This window comes from Aedes albopictus, chromosome 3 (genome assembly GCF_035046485.1).
Source record: "Aedes albopictus strain Foshan chromosome 3, AalbF5, whole genome shotgun sequence".
Taxonomy (NCBI): domain Eukaryota; kingdom Metazoa; phylum Arthropoda; class Insecta; order Diptera; family Culicidae; genus Aedes; species Aedes albopictus.
Window position 1 is genome coordinate 21,451,385 of NC_085138.1, and position 23,651 is coordinate 21,475,035.

Genomic DNA, 23,651 nt, shown 5'->3' on the forward strand with positions numbered 1-23,651 from the left:
TAATCGAAATTCAAACAAACAGTGAAAATTAAACAATTTTGGCAACCAAGTTGAGATTTGTTGAGAATTTTGTCAAAAACTTCGTTGTTTGTGTTTTTATGTTCTTCGGAAAGGCAAAACGTGGAATATTTGTTCAGCGTTGCATTGACTGCGCCTAAAAACTGCAACTAATTTTTAAATGATTCAAGATTACACAAATTTTCATTTGATTCGTACCACTTATAAATAACTATAAGCTGGCTTCGTGACTTGGCTGAAATGCCGAAATATTTCGGAGTTGCGATTTCGAATCCTACCAGAACGGATTGTTCTTTTTGTTTATTTATTATTTAATTTGTGTTCAACACTGTGAAAATTGGTCAGCAATTTTTTTTGTTTGATTTCTCAATAAATTTAACGAGTTATTTCAAATAATCGTTCAAAAATTTCGATTCGTCTTAAAGTACTCCGCGGGCCGCATCTTAAGGTCTCATTAGACGTGACAAATATTTGGCCAAACAAACCCAACAAATTACCAACACAACGTGAATCATAACAACCTTGGACGAATGTCGGAATTCAATGACAAATATTTGTCATAATGACAAACAGTGTAATGACAATTTGAAGGCTTGGAGGGCCGCATGCGGCTCGCAGGATGAGCACCTCTGTTCTAACGGATCGTGAAGTTGTTTGGATAAAATTCATTATAAAAGTAGTAAAACAGAGGGCTGCTCATCTTGCCCCGTCCTACCCAAGTGGTTTTAGTGACACAATCTACTTTTTTCGATAATTTTGAAGTAAATGGGGCACTTTCGGTGTAGTACTAGATTTGTAGTAATGAGCTGAATTTTTGTATGGTGAGAAAGTCAATTCTCCGTTTCTGCAAAGAAATGGTGCAAAAAACTATGTTGTTTATGTTGCAAGAAATGGAGAAAACAACAACACTGTTGCCCAAAGTTTTGCTCAAACAGCATCAAATTAGGCAATACCCACGCTTTTTGCACCATTTCTTTGCAGAAACGGAGAATTGAGCTTCTCACCATACAAAAATTCAGCTCATTACTACAAATCTAGTATTTTACTTCTGTCCTATTCTAAAATGCTAAGCTTTTTTTTTTAACGAAAGTCAATAGTAGGGAAAATTGTGTATTTTCGGCAGTTTTGTTCTCTTCGTCACGGGGGGTTTTTTGGAAGCTGTTGAACTCAGAGTTGGCCTCAAATCCTTCCCAACAAAGCTGAATTATATGACCAAGTTTTAGGAAATTTGGTCGACAAAAACCTCTCATGACGAAGAGAACAAACCTGCCGATAATACCCATCGTCACCCTATATCAGTAAGTCGGCTCCGGGGCACGTTCTCCTAAGTCAATAGTATAGGGCCTGATTGATCCAATAATCGATATCTAGAAAAATCTGTTCTCATTAGCTCTTTAGAACAAGAAATACAGCACCGTGCATGTCGAAATTACATAGGGGTAGGCGGGGCATAATGAGCAGCTTAAGCATTTTGCCACCAAATCCAGTAAATTAAGCGCAATCAATGTGTATGTTAAAACACCAAGTGGCTACACTTTCTTTCAGCTTTATAGAACAGCTCAAGCTAAAATATATTTCAATATTAAGGAGGAAATCAGACAATCTACTGTACAATACTTACAATTTGGTGTAGGCTTAGTATTCTTAGATTAAGTTTGAATAAGGATCAGTGAGTGTTTACTGGAAGCTGTAATAGTAGATATACGTTTTAGTTCAAATTCGGTAAAGAATAATCCCAATCCAACTTAAGGACATTTACGGGATCACTCATCTGATCGCATTGCATATGTATTGGTGCACTAACGATCATCATTTCTTTTAAGTATGTGTATGAGATGTCTTGTTTATTTTCAACCAAACAAAGCTGTCATTCTGCGGTGCTGAGAAATATCAATTCACCTATCAGGATATTCAGATCAGGCTTACAACATCATGAATGCGAAATAAGAATGCATATTTAGTTTGTTGCATCAAAGGCACAACATTTCCTCTGGAACTTGACCGGTTTTCAACTTAGGGTTCTTTGAATTGCCGTAAGCGCCAATAATTTTATGCAGTTGATAAACTTTTGGCAACTGATTATCCTGGCAATAAAGTTATCTAGTGTTTCTCGCTCAGTAACAGCGACCTTCATTTCATTCATTTCATTTCATTTATTTAGTTAACATCAAATTCATGATAATACTGAATCAACAATTTGCCGCCATAGTACTCGATTTGCAGCTGCAGCTCTCCAACGTCGGTCACGCCCAACACTCGCCAGATCACGTTCCACCTGGTCCGCCCATCGTGCTCTCTGCGCTCCACGCCTTCTTGTACCAACCGGATGGTTAGCAAACACCAACTTTGCAGGGTTGTTGTCCGGCATTCTTGCAACATGACCTGCCCATCGTATCCTTCCAGCTTTGGCCACTTTCTGGATGCTGGGTTCGCCGTAAAGTGCAGCGAGCTCGTGGTTCATCCTTCTCTGCCACACACCGTTCTCCTGCAGGCTGCCGAAGACATGGCTTAAGCGTTAAACCAGGTTCAAACTATATGGGTAAGCCTGGCTTATTAGTTAAGCCGTGGTGAAAAAATCGACCCTTAGGGCCGATTTCTTCACCTCGGCTTAACTCGTTAGCCAGGCTTACCCATATAGTTAAACCTGGCTTAACGCCTAAGCCTGGGTGAAGAAATCGGCTCTTAGTGCTTCCATCTTTTTGCACCTTTCATCGGTGTACTATTTATTTATCCAGCCCACTTCACAAAACGTACAATAAACTGGTAAAGTTCGTTTTTGTTTATTATTTTAGCTATATTTTCTCTTAAGTGTGTTGCTCGAGATTCCAGAGTATGGTAGATTTTTTAAGCTTGTCATCATTTACGAGTATGATTGCTTTTTCGGGAGTCATAAACAATAAATAGAGAGAGACGAATCAGCCAAGGGCTGAAAGTCTCTATAATAAAGATAAATCAATCAATCAATCAATCAATAGAGCTGTGGAACGTGCCTGAGGATAGCTTACTATTTCAATACAGTATATAGACACACAATAGAAAAAAAAATAATTACTTCAAAGGCGCATAAACAGACGGACAGAAATACAAAAAAAACGATGAACGAATTTAACAACGCATTTTTAATTCAAGAATACTCAACATTGCTTGACTGAAATTTGTTTTTCTACGAGTTTCTTCAAAAAGTAATCGTTAAAAAAAATGTTCAATTTGGGCTCAATTTTCGTTTCGAAGAACTCCTCGTCCTTGTCAACGATCTTCATCAAATGATTGGATACATTTGTCCCCAGCATAAAAAACACTAAACACCGAGCGCTTGAAGAAATATGAATGGCAGCCTGAACTTCCATGGTTGTACTACGGTCCAATGTGATTATTCCGCCTTTGATCTTGCATCCTAAGACTCCTTTAGGAGACGAAGCTTGTTCTTTGATGTCTCCATTTGATTCCTTCTTCTTCACCAGAAGTATAGTTGCACCATCTTTGGATACCGCTTTAATTGAAGAAAGAAACATGTGTCTAAAATAAACTCATGTGAAAAATGATAAATAAAATTACCATCTGGAACACTGCATAAAAATTCATGGCAGGGATCAATGAACATTTTGCTTTCTTCAAAAACCATTGCATGTTCTTCTTTCAATAGTCGCAAAATCAGCCCAACTACCGCACGATTCATTTTCAAGAAATTCCATGTCGTGGTGGTTTGCAACAGAGTTTCGCTTTTCTTCAATTTAGATGCTTCTCGTGAATTCACAACTTCAGGTATAAATTTCGAAAGAATGCGGCCTTTTGCCAGTTCCTCCATTTCAGTGATCGTTGAACAGCTCTTGAGCTTCTTTTTGGTAGATTCGTTTAACTGCAATTAAAAATACTCATGAAGATATTACTTTAGTAGACTTCTAAAACAAGTTTACCTGATACTTCAATCGCATGTTATCGACATCAACAACGACATGTTCACGTGCTGCATTTTCTGCTTCTTCTACAGCCGCTTCTCCATAGTCCGTTTCTTTTTCCAGCTGGGCTGTTTTAGATCGACGAGTGAAATTCGGATTTTTTCGTGCTCTTCGTGATCGCTCCAGAGATTTCGATTTCTGTTCAAACATTTTCCTTGTCCAAAATCCTGGACTTTCTCCTGTAAACACTTTCATGTACACTTCGTGCCAAGCGTAGCCTTCATTACACATTAGTGCCGTAATCTGTACGCGCCGTTGGTAAGATCCACGGCTCATAGTATCCACCCTCTTACCGACATTATATTTGCAAAGACGGCAAAACAAGTTTTCAGCCCTGAATGAAACATATGTCAATATTTATTTGAATTATTGGGTAATATATTAGGGGTATTCACTAAACAGATTAAATAACTGCAAGCGATGATTATCTGATTATTGAAATGTTTCATGAAATTGCGAATGAAGTAATCCAAGATTGCCTTGGTGATTGCGACAATTAATCAGTTTAATCGGTTTACACTGTTTAGTGAATCCCCTAATTTATAAATTCGGATATTCCGTAGAAAATCGATATACAGTGCCGATTCGTTCGTTGGGGGCTGATTAGATGGGGTGTCACGATGATGGTTGGATGTTCGCTGGTTGGGGCAAAACCCAATTGAACTGTCCATGTCAAAACGAAATCAATATCTTTCAAACAAAAAAAGAAATTTAGGTTAAAAGACAGACTTGTTAGAATCCCAAAATGGCCGCCACAATGGCCGACTTTGGCACCTACTCACGATTTCGAAAGCACAAATCTCTTCGCAAACAACAGCAGCGCACCTGAGCTTCTTATTTTAAGCTTATTTCAAGTGAGCAAGAACAGAATAATAAAATGCACTGTTGTTTGATGCTTGCTTCTTGAGATTTGTGCGTCTGAAGTTCTGATGCAGTGTTGAAACGGGATTTCAAGACGTGTGTCCTTAAAAAATCTTGATTTTTCGGAACACTATCCCAAAATTGGTCACCCTTATGAGACGAAATAAAAAAAAAATTACGGGTCTAATTATTTTCAATGAACTACAAATTCTCCAGTACATATCAGCACACTTGGAGATCCACTATATCGATTTTCTATGGAGTGACTGAATTACTATACGTACAAGTTGCTGGTCTTGTTTTCACACAAAAACTCTGCTTTTGATGCTAATTTTTCCATTATCACGACAATCTTATCCCATACACCACACCTTCGTAAATCTTCAATGATGCTAGGAGTATCGTTCGGTTCATTTTTGTGTTGGCAAAAATAGTCACGACAAGCTGAATGCTCACCGAATACGTGATTTGGCACATTTCTGATGTCGTGCCGAAGTCCTTCGACGTCTTGAGATCCTTCGTCTGCGCAGTGTTTGATAGCACTGCGTACTCCTTTTGTTATACGTTCATATCGCTTCGACACATGCTCAACATATTGTTTAGGAACTTTTATCTACAAAAAAAGGAAGCTGTGATACATCGGACTCAACCTAACGGCATGTGCTATACTTCTCGTAATTTTTTCCCAGCATTTTTCGTGATGTGATTACAACACAACTGATGTTGAATTTCGTGACCATAAACGCAGCTGTTTTTCAGTTTAGACACCGTTGTAGAATCGCCATCTGTCACAACTGTTGTGAATTTGACTCCTTTTTGATACAGTTTTTCGAATCCTTCAATTACAATGTCGCTTTCCATACCGCCGGATGAACCAGTATAGTTCTTATAACACTTATGTGGAGTTATTTTTTTATCCAATTTTCGTCGTTTTGCGCTATGGTTACATGCTGAACATCTCTTGTTCCAACTTTTTTGGATCGTGTACCTATCATAGCAGCACCTATCCAGTGTACCTATCCAGAAGCAGAAGAAAACCTGTGTCCATTACTGCGTAACCCCCAAGATCCATCCAACTCACAGCATAGGTTTAGCGGGGCATCTTCAGGCAGCTGTTTGTCAACTAGTTCTTGCGAAGCAAGTTGTACTTCTTCTTGGACGGCTTTGTCCAGGGAATCTTGCAGAGCGCTCTCAAGAACGTTATCCATAGCCGATTCATCTTTCGAAAAAGTATCATGATTCATAAAAGGGATATCTAGAAACGCAAAAAACTCCTGGGCCATTGTGTATGTAGAACCGGTGTTCAGAACAGCCCAGCTTGTGCAATATCTAAGCCGGGTACCACGGCTTGGTTCCTCGGACGACCCTTTTACAATTATTCCGCATACATTGCACATAAGCCACAATGTTGATTGCATCGACTTCACATCTTCTTGATATGGACATAAAACGCCAAGACAATATCTGGAGTGCACTGCTTGGGCCGTGACGACCCACTTCAGAAAATAATCATAATCGATTATTCGACGGCCGCATAGCCTCTTCCATTTCGGTATATCAAGTTGTGCAAATTCATCAGCATTCGCCGCCTGGCATCTAAAATATACATAATAATTGCAAGAACATCTTTTAAGTAATTAGTTTCAAAATATATTTGCAGATGTTGATTAGCGTGGCTCAAAATATCACATTTCAAAAAATTCGATGTTCATCCTTCTCATTTCGTTCTATAAGACACCATGATGCTCTGGCCAAATCCGTTAACATTTGAGCGGTGCTAAAACTTTTTCTTGTAGCAGAAAGAGTAGAAGCTGAATAAGCAATCAATCAATGCTAAAAAATAATTATTTTAAAGACTCCATACCTTTGGAACAACTGCATGAAAAATGTAAAATTTTCAAAGTTGTTTTTCTCGAAACTATGATTTTTGAGTTACGTAGTTCTGGCATTAAGGAGACGATTTGAAGTTTGTATGGAAGGTTATATGGAATAACATCGTTTTTTGCATTTTTCTCGTGAGGCGTTCCATTTTTTCTTTAATCACATTAAACTATTGTCTTATTGACAGGCTTGGTGGTCTAGTGACTACCGCTTCTGATTCATATGCAGAAGGTCCGGGGTTCAATGCCTTGTCCGTCCCTTTCATTCTACTTAGTATCTTTCTATCCACTTTCTCTATACTCTCCTCTCTGTAGCCGTTTCCCCTCCTTCCAACTTTCACAGCACAGTGTCAATCTATCAGATAACGCCTACAAGTTATGCAATCAAGCGAACTGTGCCGCTTTAGCTTCATAGTAATAATCTCATCTATTACCTTACGCCTGGCATCCACACCAATGTGTGAACCCTCTGCCAACTATATCCCACCAACATCCGCATGAGTTTGTGCAGATGCAGAGGTATATTCACACACTGAAGATGCCTGCTAGTCCCCGGCAGATAATCTCATTAATTCCTTGTGTGAGTGTAGCTGGTCAGGCGATACTGGAGTAGCATCTACGAGTGATCAATCAAGTTCAAGTTCAAGTAATCACATTAAACTATTGTCACAGACAAACAGACATATTACTTAGAAGAAATTTGTTTCAAAAACATCGTTTGGCATCCCACTAGCACCCTCTATATTGCACAATCCGAAGCATTCGTTTGCAGGTGTACTATCCCTCGGCTCGATGGATAAAATTGCAGGTGACAACTCCCTCGTGGCGTTACCCATTCATGAAAGATGAATAAAGGTTCATCAATGAGTCATTTTATGTAAACATTGATCGGCGTCGCGTTCATTTCTCTCCAAAAGTGAGACGTTATGTAGAAACAGCAGCGCCACCATGACACATGCGAACACAGTCCGAACTTCACTGCCTTTTCAAAATGACCGTTAAATCGTGCGACGATTGCGATTTGAGTGGTATGTCTGTTTGTCTGTGCTATTGTCTTATATGTGCCAAAAAACTTTGTCGAAGACTGCAATGTCGTATGATACTTGTCAGGAAAGATATTAGTTACAGACAACATTCAACATGTAAAGGAATAACAATAGCAATAAAATCCCATTGATTTGGCATACACTGTCTAGGCAAAAACGATACCAGCGCCGCGAGTGGTCAATCGACCTACTACTGAATATTTGAATCAACCGTTAAAAAGGTGATCGATGGGAAGCGATGAGAGTGTGACGTCTATTTCTCTGTGGTATAATTCTGCATAAATCGATTACTAGGTTTAAGAAAAAGAACCTCTCAAGACAAAAATGCAAAAAATGATTTCCTACATGAACACCCATACATTTTCAAACTGCTCAAACTGCGCTGCTAAAGCCCAAATGTTAACGCTGAAAATTGAGCTGAAAATTTGACCAAAGTATCGTGACGTCAACTAGAGAGTCAATTATAGGGAACTTAAATGAACTATTACTACCATCAAGCTTATTGTATAAGCTATCAACGCTCAAAATTTCATTGCATTCGGTTCATTGAATGCGCATATATAACAGTTTAAAGTTGGCTGTCGAAAAATTCTGCCTTTTACTTTTGCTTTTACAAGAATTCCATGTAGAATAACCCGATCTTCTGGAAGGTGTAATGCGACGAGCCGGGCTCAACAGTCGGGGTACGATTTTCACAAAATCCTGTCAATTTGTGTGCTTTGCGGATTGGCTGGGATACCTTCGAGGTGGTGGAGAAATTCATCCCCCCCCCAAATCCTTACTGACGACTGACAGCAATGCTAGCCGTGAAATACGAAGGCGTGGAAGTCGTGCCTACTATGGGCTCCAGAAGAAGCTGCGGCTTAAAAAGATTCACCCACGCACAAACTGCACCATGTACAAGATGCTGATAAGACCGGTGGTCCTCTACGGTTTTTGAGCGACGATTTTCGGCGGTGTGCAGAAAAATGGTGTGTGGCGGAGAAGGATGAACCACGGGCTCGCTGCACTTTACCGCGAACCTAGCAACCAGAAGGTTTTTAAAAGCCGGAAGGATAAGATGGGCAGGGTATGTTGCAAGAATGCTGGACGACAACCCTGCAAAGTTGGTGTTCGCGACTGATCCGGTGGGCACAAGATGGCGTGGAGCGCAGAGAACATGAAATGAAATGACCACCCCCTCAGGAGGTTCACTGGTATCCAATATATGACAATTCAAAAATTAGTTGTCTTAAAAATAGTGTTTTACGAAAACGGTTCTAGCTTCGTGGAAGATTAACCAATCAAGCTCAAATGTGTACTAATGATGCACATATAATAGGTTGACAAACGGTTTAGAATTTATGATACACTATGAATTATAGCATGTTGAAATTTTTTGGGAGAGAAGAAAAAGTTGGCTATCCCAAACATTTTGGCCACCCTCTGTATTTCAAAACTTCGCGTTTCATCTTACCCCACTCGTGTCAGCTTGCCCCGGGGTATCTTATCCGCGACCACCTCCTAAGGTGACTTACTAAATGGACGATCAAAATGTGTTCATCCATTCAAATCAAATTGAGTAAAATTATAAGAAATATGAACGACTAATAGCAATTTAGTTCATTTGGATGAAATTAATTAAATAATTAAATTCAATTACCCTCTTGTAGTAACGACAGATTTACGACGATTTTCAGTGGTAGTTTTCACGAATGCTTGCGAATGATCGTAGGTGCCAGTAGAGAGCTCAATTTCGTCAAATTTATGGTATATTTCACGCATCTTTGCTTCGGTAGTTTTGTCATCCTGAGTGTCGGATTTTGACGTCTTTTTTTCAGAAGCAGCTGGTATCTGCTTTTTGAATTCACAGCATTTGATGCAAGCGTCACAATAGCAGTCTAACTGGTCATATCCATGTGCTCCAGGTGGCTTCCCTGGGATGTCGATAATCATCACTTTCGATCTTGTTAGATTAATACGAGGCTTTGCTGTCTGATCTTCAACAAGCCTTTCCTCACAGCGAATGTCTAAAAGGATTTTAATTTTTCTTTTCATAAATAACGTCATACATAATTATGCAATCTTACCCAGATTTTGATGACAGCAGTCTATTTCAATGCTGTCATCAAACGACAACTTCTCCACCGACGATGAAGGCACCAGATGTCTTTCCGAACTAGGCCACTGATCAACCGGACCATTTTCCCCTAACGCACAATCAGTACGGATCGGCTCAGAACATTCTCCTTCCAGATCAGCAGAAGTATCAGCCAATAGTGGCGACACCCGAGCAAAGCCCAACAACAAAATTACAGCAAATCGAAAACATGATTTGTATTCAGCAACAAATTGATATCACATTTTGATATCATTTTGTCTTTACTTATTTTGAATTCAAATTTTGCTTTCGGTTTGCTGTCATTTTGAATAAATGTAAATATTTAGTGTTACAATAGTTTGTAAATCTTTTAGTAAACTATATGAATTAATTCTAGGGATATATCATTAGTGCAATTGTATTATTGCATTTAGTATTTGATATCAACCGAAAAACTCTACATTTAACGATTTTTCATTTTTCTTGCGCTGATAACAAAAACAGTTATCAATTTGCTATCATCGATAGCAGGAATGGTTTTCAATTTGCTGTCACATGAACATTTTTCTGCTCTCATTTTTGATGTTTTAACCGTTAAAACGACCAAAACGACAACAACCTGAGTTATCAAAATTTGCAATATCACAACTTCAAAATTAGTTTTCTATTTGCTATCAGACTTTGCTCGGGCAGTGGAGCGGTTCCAAAACGGAACTCCGTAGAAATTGTTGTGTTTCGGATAGATAAAAAATGTCCAACTTCGTCTAACGTGTTGCTTCGATTTATTTCCGTGTCAGCTGGAGGATCGTTGGTACTCGGTGTGTGCGAGGGTGCTGGTGGGGTTTCCTCTGATTTCCAAGCCAACGGTCGAGAAACCGTTGAGGATTCTCTCCGCACATCTGAACCATAGTTTTCCGCCCAGTAGTCGAACATGGGATCGAATGGTATATCCGGCAATGGAAATGCATTAAAATCCTCAATCTTCAACTGCGCAACGCTGCTTGCTTGTGCATCGAAAAGTTCACTTGGCACTATGCTGTCCTCTGCAGATGGCATTGAAACGCCCGAAGCCGGACTACAGTCGATCGAAGCGAAGCCAGGAACTGCATCGAAGTCCATGTAGGGATCTAGAAATATCGTCAGGTTTCATTATCAAGAAAAGTATGCACCTTTCTTGAGCGTAAGAAAGGTAACACTATGAGGTAAACATCAGATAAATTGAAAACCTACCTTCAATTTTTCCGAGCGGCTGTTCAATTTCCCATTCAGCTATGTTCGTTGGTGATGTCCCCGATCGGATTTCATCCAGAACTATCTCCTCCGTCGTTTCCTTTCGCCGGATGCACCGTAACATCGCGGCTTTACGCTTTTTCGACACTCGTGGCATGTTTACTTTGATTTTTGGTTTGCGTCGCTCGGATGGTTTATTATTGTTTTCATTTTTCGGTCGTGGGCAGTGTTGCCGATTTGAACATTTAAATTTTAGTCACTGAGCATAATGATTTGCTTTACACATAATTTGATGTGACAGAATAAAATACTGTTATCATTTTAATAATATAATATTAAACCTATTTTTCACACGCTCAAAGTCAAGCTTAAAGTTCAGAAAAAATGAGATTTTTTTTCTTCTTATGAAGTTTGTATCTTAATTTATTTGGCATCACTGGAAATGATGATTGATGATTCAATACCCACACTCCTGAATGAGTAGTGTGTGGTATGAATGAAACTGAAAAAGAAGTTCCCGTGTTTGATTCGAGTTATATTTTGATGAATTATGAAGAATATTCAATTAAGTGATATGAAATGCGGTTTAAATAGTGAGTTTATGTGTAATAATGGCTATGATACTTTTTTAGAACTGTGCGAAGTGTTGAAGTGTTACAAATCACCCATCAAAATAGTGGTCACCAAAGTTAATAAAAACACCAAGAAGAAGAAGAGTAGAGCACCGGAATGCGTGATTTTTGTGGCAGGTAATGGATTTCAATAATGAACAATTTAAAACTTTCTCCGTTTGATGGAATTGATCGGTAATTGTTCAATCTATTATGTGATACAATCTTGTTGAAATATTCCAAGTAAAACTAGTGGAATTTTGAAGTTATTCAAAACAAGCTGAATTTTTACGCACACAACTACATAATTACGTCAATGATTATCAATACGCCATATTTGACTGATACCGTAAACGGCCTTAATACAATTCGCTTTTTCAATAATTATGCGGCTCGAATGTTTTCGACCTAAGCTTTCGTACACTACCTATAGGAACAATTTAGGGTTATTCGCATCACCGATATTTAGCTATTAAATTCAACGTTTTCACCTTTAGTATAAGAAATCCACAGCAGCGTATCATACGAATTCAGAGTACAATAATAACTTATAACTATAACTGATGTTTTAGGATAATCAAATTAATTTTAATTTAGGTTTAGATAGATACTCGTAGATCACCACGTTGAGGTAACTTTTGATTACGGTTTTGTTGTTATTGCAGTATCATCGTTGCGTCGTGCTGTCATCGATATCCCCTTATCACATGGGTTAGTGTGAGTGACTCTATCAGAGCCGGACTCAGTCGGCTGTACAGTGAGGCGTGGCGATGCAGCAACAGTGTAATTTTGACGTATAATCCTCATTTGAACCTTAATTTACAAAAACTAATCGTTGAAATTTCGAATATAGTTTTAAATGTTGCAAAATTTAATGTTTTTAAAAACGTATAAAATTATGGATTGCGTTTTAGGGGTGGGGCATAATGAGCACCCTAGGTGGGGCAAGATGGTCGATTCCTGTTTTGTACACAACCAAATGCTAACTGACTGTTCTTGTCAATGATAAAGCATACCGGCAACAATCAATGATAATTGGAGGGGGATTATTGGGTTTAATTTGTAGGAAACTGTGGAATTGGAAATTAATGATAAAACCTTACTATATGCATCGTAACAGAGAAACCAAAAGTGAAAATCGTTTGTTTAAAATGTTAAAAAATTTCATCATTTTTCCATCAGTTGCTCATTTTGCCCCACCCTACTATTAACTTTTTAAAGTATATTTTTTAACAAAATTCAGTGTTTGGACGAAAAAGTGATCAGTGAACCACTCGGCAGTTTTTCTTCCCTTCTGTTGGTTCTGTTTCAATTACCAAGCGGTGTATGTTCTCTCGTCGAGTCGCATGGTTCACGAAGGAACACAAAGAAGATACTCCGATATAAACAAGCTGTGGCGATGAGCGGGCATCGCCAAGTGTAACACTTACCGATGATCTCTCATCATTGGCTTGGGACAACCGTGAATAATCGTTGTTTTTATCAGTATTTAAGGCGTTTTCGGTTTACAAACGTGAACTACTATTTAATTTAACTGTATTCATGACGTTGCAGGTTGTGTAGTCACATTAAAAAAGTATTATGACTTTAAAATATTCTTACCGAATGCATCGCTTTCATTAGCGTCATCAAGCATCTTCTCTCTTGATTGCGCTCGCGTATCGAACCGGACAAGAGAATGAACAGCATTTCGAGGAGCGTTCCCGAGCATGTCGGTTCACGAAATGTTACATTCGCAAATGTATCACTTGCTGAGTATGGACCATTCAGTGGTTCGCGATAAAAATCCACACACTGAACAAAATAATTATTCAAATATTTTGAAAGTATTACAAATACATTTCATTGACCCAGTAAATATCAAGAAATTCGATAGATACCTATTACGTTCGTATTTCGATGCCAAAACCTTATTTTAGGTCACCTGACTCTTATAATATTTCCCTAGTACATGACCACTTCACGCATTTTGACTATTTTTTAAAAGCAAACGGCTTTTTGACAAATGTTTCGTCATCAATTCGTTGGATTTGAAGTAATTAAACTACAATCAAGCAATTTGTTTTAAAAATCTGGAAATTTACCGTGAAAATACAAGGTGTTCATTATGCCCTACCTGTTCATTATGCCCCGCCTACCCCTACATGTCCAAATTATATTTTCCCCATTAGGTTTCTTGAGTTCAACAACTTAGGTATCGTGTTTGTTGTGACCCACGAGTCATACCATCTCGACGCTAGCTCAGCAAAAGCGGGCAGAAAGTTTAAGGTCAAGCTTTGCGTATGCACCGCAAAATGCTTCATCAGCACAACACTGGCGGCGGAATGCCTGTCTCTGACATTCACGTGAAATCTTCGTCGCGAGAGACTGTTCAGTTCTATTCTAGCATCGCTTCAGGATGGTTCACCGAATTCGCGCCGTGATCGTCATCATCAAAATCGTTCTCATCGTGAACGGTTTAAGTCCTGTGGAAGGTACTCGTAGTCTTCGGGTGAGACCACGCAAGGCAAAACATGCCGATCTGGAAACGAACGCCGTCGTTCAGTCCTCCGAGAGCGTCCCCTGTTCCTGTGCCATCTTCCTGACGGGTCAGTTCAACAAGCAGAACCGATCGGAACCACCTCGGGGAAATCCCGGTATCCAGATGGAACTGATGCAGCACTACCCTTGTAGCTCATCGGGGAACAAACAGTGCTCGAACCGTTGCCTGGACGCCATCCTCAAGCATCTGCCCAACTCGCCGGCACTGATCTGCGGAACCATCGACCGGGACTGCTTCCGGGAGCGGGCCTATCTGTTCTACCAGAACTGTGCACCGCGGTGGGTTAATAGCAACCTCTCAGCCGGGAGGGAATTTTGCTGCCAAAACGATCGACCGGTGCGATGTGCGAAAATGGCGGCCGTCATCCGGCAGTCGCTGCTCGGCGGAAATGGAACCACCACGGCCGGAAGCCATCAGGACGAAATCGTTGAAGACGAAGAAGATACCGGATCGTACGAGGAATGAGGAAAAGATCACTGTGGACTCTGTGATCAAAGTAGGCAACCTAATCCAAGCATGCTTGGGAAAGTTTAAGTTGAACAATTTGTTGCCATGGTATCCATGGTAACAATGAACAATGTGTTAATATCTAGTGTGAATAAAATGGACAATTTTCTCTAAAATACCAATAAATAGAACATACCATTGAAAGCGAATTATTTTTTTGGTCACTTCCGAAACCTGGCAGAGCCAGGTTCCTTCCGTTGGCTTTTAATCCACTTTTTTCCGTATTCAGCAGTTTGTTTGACGACACGTTAGAAATTCACAAGCAACCAACCATTTTTGTAGGCGCCCGGCGCTTAGAACTGAATCATCTGTCCCTTTCGCTTCTTGTCGCCTCCCAGTTCGAAGTGCTTGCAGCGCTTCAGCGGGGTCTGCTTGCGGTACTTGCAGTCGACGCATTCCATACGCAGCACGATTTTCTTCGTGGTCTTGGCCTGGAAGAGGGAAGAAAAAGAATTTGTTAATGAAACATGGATGGTCGCGTTGAAAAATTGTGGTTGCAAAAATTAAACTAGGATGGCAGGGTTTCCCTCTAGGAGTTTTCTTAAGATTTTTTGTCAATGTCTATTTATAGACTGTTTCAGAAATTATAAATACACTTTGTTTATTAAATTAAATGAACTGTTCTAATGATTTTTACCAACTTGTTTCAGAGTATAGCATATTGTACTCCATATTTTTATATTTCCTTTCAATTGTCTTGATACTTAAAAGAACAGTCGAGTTCTCTAACAAATAACTTAATTTTTCAAATTTGCATTTGCACAAAGGTGTTTTTTAATGATTTCAACATAACTTAGCACTAAATACCAAAAATTATATAATTTTTTATCACTTTCGCTTTCTCAACAAGTTGTCTAAGAAATGTCTTGATCAAAATTTGGGAAAAATCGATAAAGGCATTTCCACAACATTTTTTCTGATATCAAGTTCCTTATTTTTAAAGGATTTCTACGGAACATAAGAACTATACAGTTTCTTAGCTTTCCTGAACGCATTTAATCTAAACAAACTTATTTTTTCAGCTGATTCGATCCTTCAGATGGCAAAGCTTGTCATACAATAAAAACGAATGCAGTAAGCAGTAATTAAGCCATTCGTTTGCTTAACGTTTGTTGCTACTGGCGTTGTTGAGAAATTTGAAACATCAATTTTTATATTGAGAAGGCCCGTAATGGTGGTTCTTGATAAAATATTCCAGTAAAAATTACACTTACTAATCGAGAAATATCTTTTATTATCAATACACAATACAGCAATTTTTATTGTGTTTGGAGATTTAATATTTTATCTGTGAGATTTTTTTCTTTACTACTATGCTACATTTTTTGACCACTTTGTGCAACTTCAAATTTTAATCCTCTAGTTTACAGAGCCCTAATTTTTAACTTTTACCAGAAACATCAACAAAATTGGTATAATTTGCTGCGTTAGCATGTTTACTAGAAGAGCTAGAAGAAACTTTTTTGGGTATTGTGCTCAAATTGAAATGACAGTTAATCGCTAGTGTATTTATAATTTCTGAAACAGTCTATAAGTTCTAGCAGTATATTCTTCTACAGATTTTTCCTAATGTTGATTCAGAAGTTTTATGACTAAGTTGCGAATTTATTCACATTTTACACTACATAGTGATTCCAAAAAAAAGTGGTCAGACTCCCCCCGGGAATCCCGTTAGAAATTCAGGGAGGAAACCCGGGACGATTGACGGAAAGAATCGCTAGAGAAATCTATTGAATTAATCCAAGTGGAATCACAACATAAATCCCTTAAGGAATTCCGGAAGCAATGATTGTAAATATTTCAAGAGAAGTCTCTGAGATACTTCAGGAGGAATCCCGTAAGAAGTCCCGATAGGAATCATGCAAACATTCCTGGAGAAATTGTCAAAGAGGAATTTCGGAAGGATTCCCTGAAAGAATCTTGAGAAATCCCTTAAAGAATTCCGTGTAGAATCAATGAAGGAATCACGAAGGAAATCTCTAAAGAAATCCCGTGCAGAATACTTGGAAGAATCCCAGAAAGAATCTTGAGAGAAATCCACAAAGGAAACCAGAGAGGACTAAATGACAGAATCTTGAGAAGAACTCCTGAAGAAATTTTAAAACGAATCCCGGGAGAAATCACTAAAGGAATCCCACTAGAATTCCCGGAAGAAATTTTTAACAAATCTGGGAGTGATCATTAAAAGAATTTGGGAGACAGCTCTGTAAGAATTCTGAAGAAACCCGCTGAAGGTATCCTAGAAGAAATCCTACGGAAAATTATTGTAGGAATCCCGGAAAAAAATCCCTGAATGAATCTCTGAAGAAATCACAGAAGCAATCCCAGGAGACACTCCGGAAGAAGTCTCTGGAGATATCCCAGGAGAAAAGTCTAAAAGAAATCCTGAGAGGAGTTCCTGATAGGATCCCCGAATAAATAAAAGCATCTGGGGAGGAATCTCGAAGGAATACCGGGATTAATTCCTAAAGTAAACCCGGGAAGCCAGAAATTTCAAGGGGAATCCCAGAATAAATTATGGAAGAAATACCTGCAAGAATGCCTGATAAAAATCCGGAGGAAATCAATTTCAGAAGCAATTTTGGAAGAAATCCCGGGAAAATCCTTGAAAGAATCCCTGAATGAATCTCGGGGAAAATCTCGAGAGGAAACCTGGGAGACATCGGCCAAGAAACCCCGGGAGAAATTCTTGACGAAATCCTGCAAGGAAGATCTAAAGGAAGAATGGGAGAAACCTTGGAACAATCTTTGTTGAAAGGCTGCGAAATACCTCTGAATCTCTAATTTTATGAAGGAGGAGAGGCCTCTTATGAAAGTTTGAGAATCCGGGAAAGATCAATCAAGACATCGTTGTTGGCGTAAGCTGGGGAGTTTTTAAGAAATCCCAGAAGAAATTTCCAAAAGAAGCATATGGGAAATTAATGAAGAAATTTCTGAAGGAATCCCTGAAAATATCCAGAAGGAATTCTTAAAAAAATGAAGGGGAAATATGTGGAAGGATACCGGAAGAAGTACCGAGAGAAGTCCGTAAAGAAATCCCGGGAGAAATTAGCGAGAGAATATCGAGAAATCCCTCGGTCAAACATTCCGACTCCAAAAGGTTTACAGAACCATTCAATGAATTTTGAGAGGAATTCCTAAAAGAAACTAAGTAAAAATGTATCCCGGGAGATATTTTTGAAGGAATTCTTGGAGGAACTCCTAAGAGCAGCCCGAAAGAAATCCCCGAAGGGATCCCGGGAGAAACCCCAGGAATGCTGGAAGAATCGCTGATGAAATTCCGAGAACAACCCGGAAAGAATCCCGTGAGAAAGTAAAAAAAAATCTCTATGGGATTCTCCAGAGGCACCAATTAAGGAATCTTAGAAAGAATTCCTGAAGAAATCCTTTAAGGACAACCCGACGGGGACAACCCAGCGGGAAATCCCGCTTCAACAGTGCATCAGAATTTCAGACGCACAAATCTCAAGAAGCAAGCTAAACCACAGTGCATTTTATTATTCTGTTCTTTCTCACTTGTAATAAGCTTAAAATAAGAAGATCAGATGCGCTGATTTTGTTTACGAAGAGATTTGTGCGCACAAAATCGTGAGTAGGTGCCAAAGTCTGGCAGCTATTTTGGGATTCTAACAAGTCTGTCCTTAAGGAATCCCGAGTAGAATCCTTGAAAGAAACCCTTAACCTTCCGTAACTCGCGCGGTTGGCCACCTTAGCCAGCACCACGCTAATGCTAAACACAAAAAGCGAGATGTTTTCAACGTGTTGTACAAAATGCAACAGCGCGATCGCTCGTGGGTTAATGAATTACTGGAGTAATTTGTGAGAGGGACCTGAGAGACATCAATTAAGAGATTTTGGGAGGGATCGTTGAAGGAACCCTGGAAGAAATTCTAAGGCATGTCGGAAGGAATCAATAGACTAACAGCCTCATATCATTTGTCCATACACAAGGTAATGGACCTTTACTGCCCCCACTCGCAAAACAGTCCCATATGAATAGGAAACCCAGCAAAGATGGGACTGTTATGCGAGTGGCGACAGTTTATTACGTGAAATTTTCGATTTTGGGTTGAATATCACGAAATTATTACGTGAATTTTTGGATAGTTGAAGAAAAATATGAAGAATTATTCCGAATCGTTTCGAGGAAGATTGATCGAAACTTCGGAGGTGCTCAAGATGGATGCAAGCAAAGTCATCATGCAGCGTCTGAACAACGCCAATAAGGAAGCCTTGAAGTTCCGGATCGAAATGCTGGTTATTCGTCAAGGTGTGCGGAAGCATATCTCCGAGTAGATGTCAAACCCGGTGATCAGTGAATGGAAGCAAGGAGATGCTCGTACCAGGGCGACGCTTGCACCACAGACAAACAGACGTCTCACTCTACTCACTTCTCATCGTTACCCTTTTTAACGGTTAGTTCAAATATTTTGTAGTTCGCAAATCGCTCGGTCACAGCGCTCGCATCGTTTTTGCTCCTGTTTGACGTTTGCTCACTACTGCCACCTACTGAGTGGTTTGCGTAACACATCCTGGTTAGCATTGGGCGATTATGTTTTCGTGACGATGATTTGTATCGCAATTTGTTCCAAGTGATACGTCTGTTTGTCTGTGCTTGCACTGTTCCTTGCAGACAGTCAGTACTCTATAATCCGAAATTGCCAAACCTCCAAAGACGCCTGGGAAGCTTCGAAGAAGCACCACGTGCAGAACGTGTCACTTACATGTCGAGTTACACTGCTCAAACGGATTTGCCAAATGCAGTTCCAGGGTTTTCTCACGCTTATCAAACGCTGGCCAGAAGCTCGTTTCGAAGTTGATGGTCGCCATGGTCCTGAGAAACCTACCGGAAGCCTATGATAAGTTGACGACAGCACTCGAGAGCCGCTTAGATGACGACAATGGATTTGGGAAATCGCAGTTACTGGATGAATCCATGAAGCGAAGGAAGAATCAAGACGGGTTGAATGAATCAAGAAAACCATTACCGTCAGTGTACCAGTAGCCGCTCTTGTTCCAATAGCCGCTCACCGTCTAGAAAATGATGTTTATTGGCATACATATGTATGATTGTCTTCATCCGTGTATAATTCGGCACGCATATTTTGAATATCCGTGGAAAAAAAAGATTGTATTTTTTGTATGGAACTTTGTTTTCTACACTCGTGAGCGGCTATTGGAACACGAGCGGCTACTGGTACACTGCAATTCCTGTGGAAGATTGGGTCGGCTGGCTCTCAGACATTTACCTTGGCGCGACCCAGCGAACCTGCCGCCATACCCTGATAGGTGTCAGTTACTTGGACTTGAAAGTCTTGTCAGAAGGCGCAATATACAGCAGGCCAAATTCATCGTCCAGCTACTCAACGGAGATATTGACTGCCCTCATCTGCTATCGCTGATTGACTTCCGAGCGCCGACTAGGATGTTAAGGCATCGTAGCTTGATGCAATCACGATTTCATCGATCGAATTACGGCTACAACCAACCCATTTGTGCAATGATTCGTATGTTTAGTTCTGTAGAGTCCTCGTTTGATTTCGTTATGTCCACTAGTAAATTTGTCAGTAGAATTAGGAGGTCAAATTTATTGTAGCTAGTACGTAACATCATTCATTAAGTCAACTGTCAGATGAATTACACCTCAGCAGTGTTTGGAGAACTTTCAGAGAAGGTGGAAAATAAAAGTCAACGCTGCAAAAACATAGGCTGTATACTTCACGCGAAATCGTTCTCTCCGTTTACTTCCGGACGTGTGTATTGAAGTGAACGGTCATCACGTACCTTGGGATACCGAGGCGAAATACTTGGGACTGCTTATGGACTCCAAACTGAAATTCGATAAGCACATCAACATGTCGCTTACGAAATGTGACAAGCTTACTCGTTCGCTTTATGCTCTGGTTAAGCGACAGTCAAGACTTCAACTTCACAACAAACTTCTATTCAAAGGAGTCTTCCGAGCGGTTCTCACTTACGGCTCTCCTGCGTGGATGACTTGTGCAGCAACGCATCGTAGGCGTCTCCAGCTGAAGCAAAACAAACTACTTAAGATGATACTAAACCGGGCCACGTGGTATCGAACTGAAGATCTTCACGTCGAGGCGAACATGGAAACCGTTGACCAATTCATCAACCGCATTTGGGAGAAATTTCGTGCCAGTTGCCAGTTGTCGATTAATCCACTGATCGAAGGCATTCTGAACGACTAAAGCATCTGTAATATTTTTTTTAATTCTGTTCTCTTGGTTTTTTTTATCTTGCTACCTAGGTACATGTATTGCGGAGAAAAAGTCGGAGGTTCCGGATAAGATTTCAGAATTCAGGTAGATGGCGGAGACCCGATAAGGAAAGCGACCTGCTATCATTCACGCAGACAACGGAAGAGAATACAAATCCAGACGATTGGGAATATTTTACAGTCAAAAAGGATCTATAGCGCAGTTCACTGCTGCATACAGCCCACAGAAGAACGTGCTACCGAGAAGACCACGTATAAAGCCTGGTATGCGAGGGAGTTCTATTATCTGTGGCTCACCAACGGAAGATGCTTATCAAGCACATAGACGTGAAGACCGCCTAGCAAAAAGGAGAACTCCAGGAAAAGGTTTTCAAGTGGCCTGGCTGTGATTTTGAGAACTGCAAGCTAGTAAGCCATCTCCAAAAAGGGATTTACGGATTGAAGCAAGCAGCCCATATCTGGAATAAGAAGCTCACTATAATTATTCTTCAGAGACTTGGATTCAAGCTCTCCAAAAAAAGATTCGTGTCTGCATTCGATGGCATATCGGTTGTTGTATCCATCCTAGAACGCATGACCAGTAATCCCTGGCTGGGTTAGAGTTCAAACTTTTTGTTGACGTTGAATGGGCTGGCGATGCCCACTAGCGAAAGTCATCATCTATATTTTTCTTTTACGCTTCGTAGGAGTAATAATTGCATGGAACGGCAAGAAACAGGAACACACTTTGCTGAACCCCCCCTCTCCCCTTTAAGCGTGACGTAATTTATGGACGCTCCCTATGTCTCTCAAAGTTTTTTCTTAGTTTATCCTAGACTTTTTTCTAAGATCTTTTTCGGGGTTTTTTCCCGAGTTACTTTTCTACATTTTCCCGGGATTAATCCCAAAGTTCTTCCCGGAATCTTTACCGTGAATCGTATGAAAATTAAGCAAAATGGGGTTTTAACTGACCTTTCCTCATAAATGCCCCGGGATTCCCGCAAGGAAATGTTAGAGAAATTCAAAGAACAACTCTGAAAACCTCCAAGAGAAATCCCTAGAAGAACTTCAGCAAAAATCCAGGGTAAACTCATAGAAAAGCCATCCCGAAAACCACAAAGAGATATTCGGAGGGCCCATATAGCCGATGCTGCAAACGTACGGGCATTCAGCTGAGGGTGACGGGTTTGATTTCCGGTAGGTCCAGGAACTTTTCGTAAAGAAAATTTCTTTGACTTCCTTGGACATACGAGTATCTCCACACGATATCCATATGCAAAATTATTCCTGGAGAAACTTTGGGTAAATAAAGGAATCCAGCGAATAGCTCTGAAAGCATACCAGGAAAACCTCTGAAAAAAATCCCGAGATGTACTTCTGCAGGAATTCTGGAAGGAACTCAGAAATCCCAGAAGGAACATCGGAAAACACTGAAAGCTCTGGAAGCAAACTCGGAAAACCCTCTGTATGAAATCTTGGAAAAAAACCAGAGAAAAAAACCCTAACTGATCAACTATAAGAGGAATTCATCAAAAATTTACACAGCCGAAAACCTGAACGTGTTTACTTTTTTGAGTTCAAGTAAAACTTGAATTTTGCCTACACAATTTCGATTACATTTATGTTCCAAAAATTGAGCCACTACTGTACTATCATTTGATATCAAAAACTGCATCAATTTCAGCTAAACTAAATAGAATCAATTCCTACGACCAATCGCAGATACTATTCCACGCCCCAGCCCAATCCCCATTTCCCGGAATCTTACCTTCTTCCTGAAGATGGGCTTGGTTTGTCCACCGAAACCCTTCTGTTTACGATCGTAACGGCGACGACCCTGCGATGCCTGACGTTCCTTGGACTTCTTGTACTGCGTGACCTTGTGGACGCGGTGCACCTTGCACTTCTTGCAGTAGGTACGACGCTGCTTGGGAACGTTCACCTAAAAAGCAACAGCAGGTTTACACCTGGGATTAGTTCCGATCAATCACCGGTAGCATCCTCCAAAACACCCTTAACCTCACGGGTGGATATGTTCTGGCGGGGAGGATTCGCAAACAGACACAAAACATTTCACTGTTTTCGCGGGAAAATGAACCGATTCGAATGGAATTTTTACACAATCGTCTGCCTGCGACGGTCACCGGTACGTTCCTTCACATTTCCGGACACAATTCACCGATTCACAGCGCGAAAACAGCGAAAATTTGCACCACCACGTACCATTTTGATGTTCTTGTCGATTCAGTCACAAACGAAAAGAGAGCGCAGGAAACAAGAACTGTCAAACGCGAGCGAGCCGCTGTCTGTTTGACAGCTTCCGGTGAGGCAGATTGGCAAGAAAGCCGCCGACAGGGAAGTTGATTTCAAGCGCAAATGGGTGCTGCGGTGGTGCCAGCTGGTGGCGGACACAGCGAACTGGGCCGGCGATTTGGGGTGGATAGTGGGAAAAGCGTTAAAATCACGATTCAGCAATTTTACGAAACGACAACAACTCTTCACTCAGATCTCTGTGAAGATTCACACAGACTTACTCTACGGCATCAGATTTAGTAATGAGTATTTACTCAAATTTATTCATATGGCATAATGTTGACGAGGAAATTATATTCGACACATTCTACCGTGACGTTACAACGATTTGACGCCTTTTTGGTCAGATTTTTCACTATAATTCGTAAATTTGACCGTAAACCCTCA

General features: G+C 40.2%; 3 protein-coding genes across 6 annotated transcripts; 1 reads left to right on the plus strand and 2 right to left on the minus strand.

The window, feature by feature from the left end:
• Window positions 1–3,163: 3,163 nt before the first annotated feature.
• LOC115255152 (uncharacterized) lies at window positions 3,164–12,054 on the minus strand. Of its 4 annotated transcripts, none has more exons than XR_009998854.1 (3): window positions 9,404–12,054; window positions 5,505–6,431; window positions 3,164–5,448 (listed from the first exon to the last, which is right to left on the minus strand). XR_009998854.1 is itself a non-coding variant. In XM_062857111.1 (3 exons), the coding sequence occupies exons 2-3, from the start codon at window positions 9,808–9,810 to the stop codon at window positions 5,852–5,854; spliced, it is 987 nt and encodes a 328-aa protein (XP_062713095.1). In that variant the 5' UTR covers window positions 9,811–10,968; window positions 11,072–12,054; the 3' UTR covers window positions 3,164–5,851. The 4 variants fall into 4 exon arrangements, 2 of the variants coding, with proteins under 2 accessions (XP_062713095.1, XP_062713094.1); XR_009998855.1 differs by having other exon boundaries at window positions 3,164–3,874; window positions 3,933–6,431; XM_062857111.1 differs by having other exon boundaries at window positions 3,164–6,431; window positions 9,404–10,968; window positions 11,072–12,054.
• A 66-nt stretch (window positions 12,055–12,120) lies between these two features.
• On the plus strand, window positions 12,121–15,123 carry LOC109428104 (follicle cell protein 3C-1). The gene has a single exon (XM_019703792.3). The coding sequence runs from the start codon at window positions 14,081–14,083 to the stop codon at window positions 14,687–14,689; it is 609 nt and encodes a 202-aa protein (XP_019559337.3). The 5' UTR covers window positions 12,121–14,080; the 3' UTR covers window positions 14,690–15,123.
• LOC109428105 (large ribosomal subunit protein eL42) lies at window positions 14,881–23,328 on the minus strand. The gene is made up of 3 exons (XM_062857112.1): window positions 23,175–23,328; window positions 22,720–22,893; window positions 14,881–15,162 (listed from the first exon to the last, which is right to left on the minus strand). Exons 1-3 carry the CDS (start codon window positions 23,175–23,177, stop codon window positions 15,025–15,027), a joined length of 315 nt encoding a protein of 104 aa, XP_062713096.1. The 5' UTR covers window positions 23,178–23,328; the 3' UTR covers window positions 14,881–15,024.
• Between the last annotated feature and the right edge of the window lie 323 nt (window positions 23,329–23,651).

What these genes read in the sequence shown, in the direction of transcription:
- LOC109428105 (XM_062857112.1), bottom strand. An exon ending in AGCCCATCTTCAGGAAGAAG is followed by an intron (nt 15,163 to 22,719) that starts GTAAGATTCCGG and finishes TCCCTCTTCCAG; the next exon opens with GCCAAGACCACGAAGAAAAT.
- LOC115255152 (XM_062857111.1), bottom strand. Translation starts at nt 9,810, where the DNA reads ATGACGTTATTTATGAAAAGAAAAATTAAAATCCTTTTAGACATTCGC. An exon ending in TCTGTCGTTACTACAAGAGG is followed by an intron (nt 6,432 to 9,403) that starts GTAATTGAATTT and finishes TGTATATTTTAG; the next exon opens with ATGCCAGGCGGCGAATGCTG.
- LOC109428104 (XM_019703792.3), top strand. Translation starts at nt 14,081, where the DNA reads ATGGTTCACCGAATTCGCGCCGTGATCGTCATCATCAAAATCGTTCTC.